Consider the following 3,198-nt stretch of genomic DNA (forward strand, 5'->3'; position numbering starts at 1 on the left):
GCGAATGCTATAAATTATTGTGCAGATAAGTCACAGACAGTTAACTTTGGTTTTATTGTTGTTTTGTTCACAAGTTTTATTTCATTGTCCATACACTTTTTTATTGAAATTGAGAACAACTCAATTTTATATGTTCTTCGGTTGATTCCTCCAGGCATTTTCATTTAAAACGTTTTTTAGTTTTCTTAATGAAATCGCTAACAAACATTTTTGTGATAAGACGCACAATGACTTTTAAAAAGACAATTGGTTGATTATTCCATGGATTTAAATAAGTAGTTATATGTATTCTAGTACAAGAAATTGTGCGTATGTAACGACAATGTACAAAAATATTATAATTTCAAAATTTCACAAGCTCTTTTAAATTAAATCAGTTTGATTTGAAGGAAACTAGTCAGCAACTACATTAAATTGTACAATATTGCTATAATAATTGTAGCAGTGAAAACTAAACGATTTTTCTTCCAATAAAGTCGTTAATTTTTAAAGGGAAACGATAAACGTAATGCTTATTTAACAAAGTGTCTGAATACGGTTTTTTATGGTTGGAAATATACCTTTTTACTCTTCTTTATTAACTAAAATAATTTGAGATAATAGACAGTGCGCCAAGCTCACAAAAACCTCATAATACGGGATAAAAATTGACAAATTCGTAGTGAGTATATGCCCGTAACGCTAGGAAAAATTACCACCCTGGTACACAAATAACCGCTTGTAGCAATAGGGTTGATAGCAGTTGATCCTTAAAACTTTAGAGCCGTGATGCAGAAAACAACTTTCACAAAAATATGATATAGTGCTTTTGACTTGGCAAAAAGATTTTCGAAACTTTTACTTCAGAATGACAGAAATTCAGCTGCTTAAGAGTCAGGGTCACTAGCTTAGCCGTCCTAATCTAAGAAAGTATGCACACGTAAAGGTTATCTAAGCCAGCACAATTTCAAGTTCATTAAGATTTTTACCTGCGACGCTCATTCTGTAGAAGTCACTTTCTGATGAGACAGTAAAGTTGTGATAAGTGTTACCCGTGCCGGTGTCGCCAGTTGCGCAATACGCGACAAGTAAAACAGGAGGATTCGTTAATTTTTGCAGCATTTCCAGACCAATCCAGTAGTCCATAGTTCCAGGATTACCAAAACCATTTTTGTACTCCTCCCACGTTCTGTTATAAATTGAGTTGTATTTATTCAACAAAATGTAAACAGAACCTAAAAGGTAACGCATTATATTTATACCTTATTTATAATTTAAGGTGGTGAACAACCAAATAACCTATATCACAGAGGATTGTCTTTTCTAAAGTTAATTAATGAGGATATCATAGTAGGCGACAGTACGACAAAATTAAGTCTAATATTTAGTTGATTGGTTGCCATGGTTACCAGTTGCTAGGTAAAATAGATTAATAGACATTTTGCTGCTCGACGCTAAACCAAATAACTGAATAGCATGCGCTATTTGAAGTGAATTTTTGGCCGCGTATGTTTCTCAAGGGTCACGTGTAGGATTGAATGAAGGCTGACTTGTGGCTCAGACAAAATGCTAAAACAGGACGAAACTGGACAAGATAACTGAAAGACAAAACTTGGATTTGAAAATCGGTTTCAGTTAAGCCCTAGGTAATATTAATGTCTCCACAGAAGAAATTGTAAAGCATGTGTGCTTCGGTCTTGAGAATTCTTGTTTCGCGTTGATTCCGAACTTGAACGGCAAAAAACGTGTTTAAAGATTATGTTATGGACATTCTAGACTTGTGGATCGACAAAAGGTGTACGACAGCACTATCTCGACCCAAAATACCTAAAGCCTATTCTTAAGTCTAATTGATGACGAGTAAAATCTGATGAGTTCAATTCGGAGGGTGGATCGTTAAGACATCCTTCTGACTGCGTGTGGAACAACACATTTAATATTCAGAACTGTCACATAAATTCTTAGGAGGCCCTAAAGTATCATCCAGCTTTTGCAAAGCTTTAAACATCGACGGACGGGCAAGAAAGCTGTCTGAAAATGCGAAAATAGTTGCTGTGGGCGTTGCTATGCACTTACATTTGCAGTTGGTTGGAGAAAGTGCCAGATTGCGTAATAAGAACCGAAATTTGTCACAAGAATTATAGGTTTCAAGGGTTTAAATGTGAAACACAACTTGTTCTGGACAAAAATAATTTACTTTTTAAATATATACAGCCCTTAGATGTTTATTTCTTCTTTTGCTATATCGAACAGTCAGATTTACACTTAAGAAGATATATTCGATTACAAGCGTATTCCACACCATAGTTGAACACGCTCCTACCTGTTTCGCGACAAAAGCCGCAGTACGGAAATTCCCAAGCAACATTAGTAGTGTTGTAATTATAATTTGCAGAACAAAATTGCGCCTGATGAAGTTGAACGTGTTGCTTTTGCTTGCATGTATACGATGTGAAGTCGTCATTAGGCACACAAATTTTTAAAGGGTCTTTACAGATACTATAATTTGTTGTGCAGTTGCTCTAGAAAAAAAGCTATTGTTAAATAAAGATAAGAAAAAAGAAAAGAATAGTACAAGATGCGAAGATTAAACTTACAACAAATTCGTAATGCGATGCAGTTTCATTCCAAATAAATTTGCAATTCGTTTCAAACATGGTTGTATCCAACAGATCACACTGATATTGAGAAGCAGATTCTTGTTTTAAATTTAAACTTTTACAAGCAGGAGTTTTCAAACAAACGCTTCCACATTTCTCTTTACTGGTAGTGGAATATGCTGCAATTGGAGCTACGTCCAAAACACGATTGGGATATCTTTTCATGTTCAACCAGCTAACCGTCAAACCTGTCTTGATTATTTTCATTCTCCCCATATTGGATGCGACAACTGCATGTGCAAACATTAAGTTTAAAATAACTTTAAGTTTTAACATTTTATTTAGTTTAACTATCACCTTTTTACAAGCTACTTGTTCTTAGAACAAGTGAACCTAAATGTTTTTTTATTTCTTTCGTACCTGTAAAACTTCTCTTCAAAAAATGAATTATTTAATGTTTTAAAAATTAGATAGAAGAATAAGTACTAATCAAATGCAAATGAGAAATAACCAAGCAACTAAAAAACAAACATTCTTTAACTTGATATTCATTTTACGTATAATATGTGAAGATAGATTTTAACAGTCAATATAATTCTTATATTATAACTTAAGGAAT

At 33.6% G+C, this 3,198-nt stretch overlaps 1 protein-coding gene across 1 annotated transcript; it reads right to left on the minus strand.

Annotated features, from left to right (window-relative positions):
* Window positions 1–279: 279 nt before the first annotated feature.
* On the minus strand, window positions 280–2,962 carry LOC130657854 (uncharacterized). Its single transcript, XM_057460847.1, has 4 exons — window positions 2,577–2,962; window positions 2,303–2,501; window positions 969–1,214; window positions 280–290 (listed from the first exon to the last, which is right to left on the minus strand). The coding sequence occupies exons 1-4, from the start codon at window positions 2,913–2,915 to the stop codon at window positions 280–282; spliced, it is 795 nt and encodes a 264-aa protein (XP_057316830.1). The 5' UTR covers window positions 2,916–2,962.
* Between the last annotated feature and the right edge of the window lie 236 nt (window positions 2,963–3,198).

The sequence above is a fragment of the Hydractinia symbiolongicarpus genome, chromosome 9, assembly GCF_029227915.1.
Source record: "Hydractinia symbiolongicarpus strain clone_291-10 chromosome 9, HSymV2.1, whole genome shotgun sequence".
NCBI lineage: Eukaryota > Metazoa > Cnidaria > Hydrozoa > Anthoathecata > Hydractiniidae > Hydractinia > Hydractinia symbiolongicarpus.

Coding starts and splice junctions, on each gene's coding strand:
- LOC130657854 (XM_057460847.1), bottom strand. CDS start 2,915: ATGTTAAAACTTAAAGTTATTTTAAACTTAATGTTTGCACATGCAGTT. Junction 2,502..2,576: donor CATCGCATTACGAATTTGTT/GTAAGTTTAATC, acceptor CTTTTTTTCTAG/AGCAACTGCACAACAAATTA. Junction 1,215..2,302: donor CGGCTTTTGTCGCGAAACAG/GTAGGAGCGTGT, acceptor GTTACCTTTTAG/GTTCTGTTTACATTTTGTTG.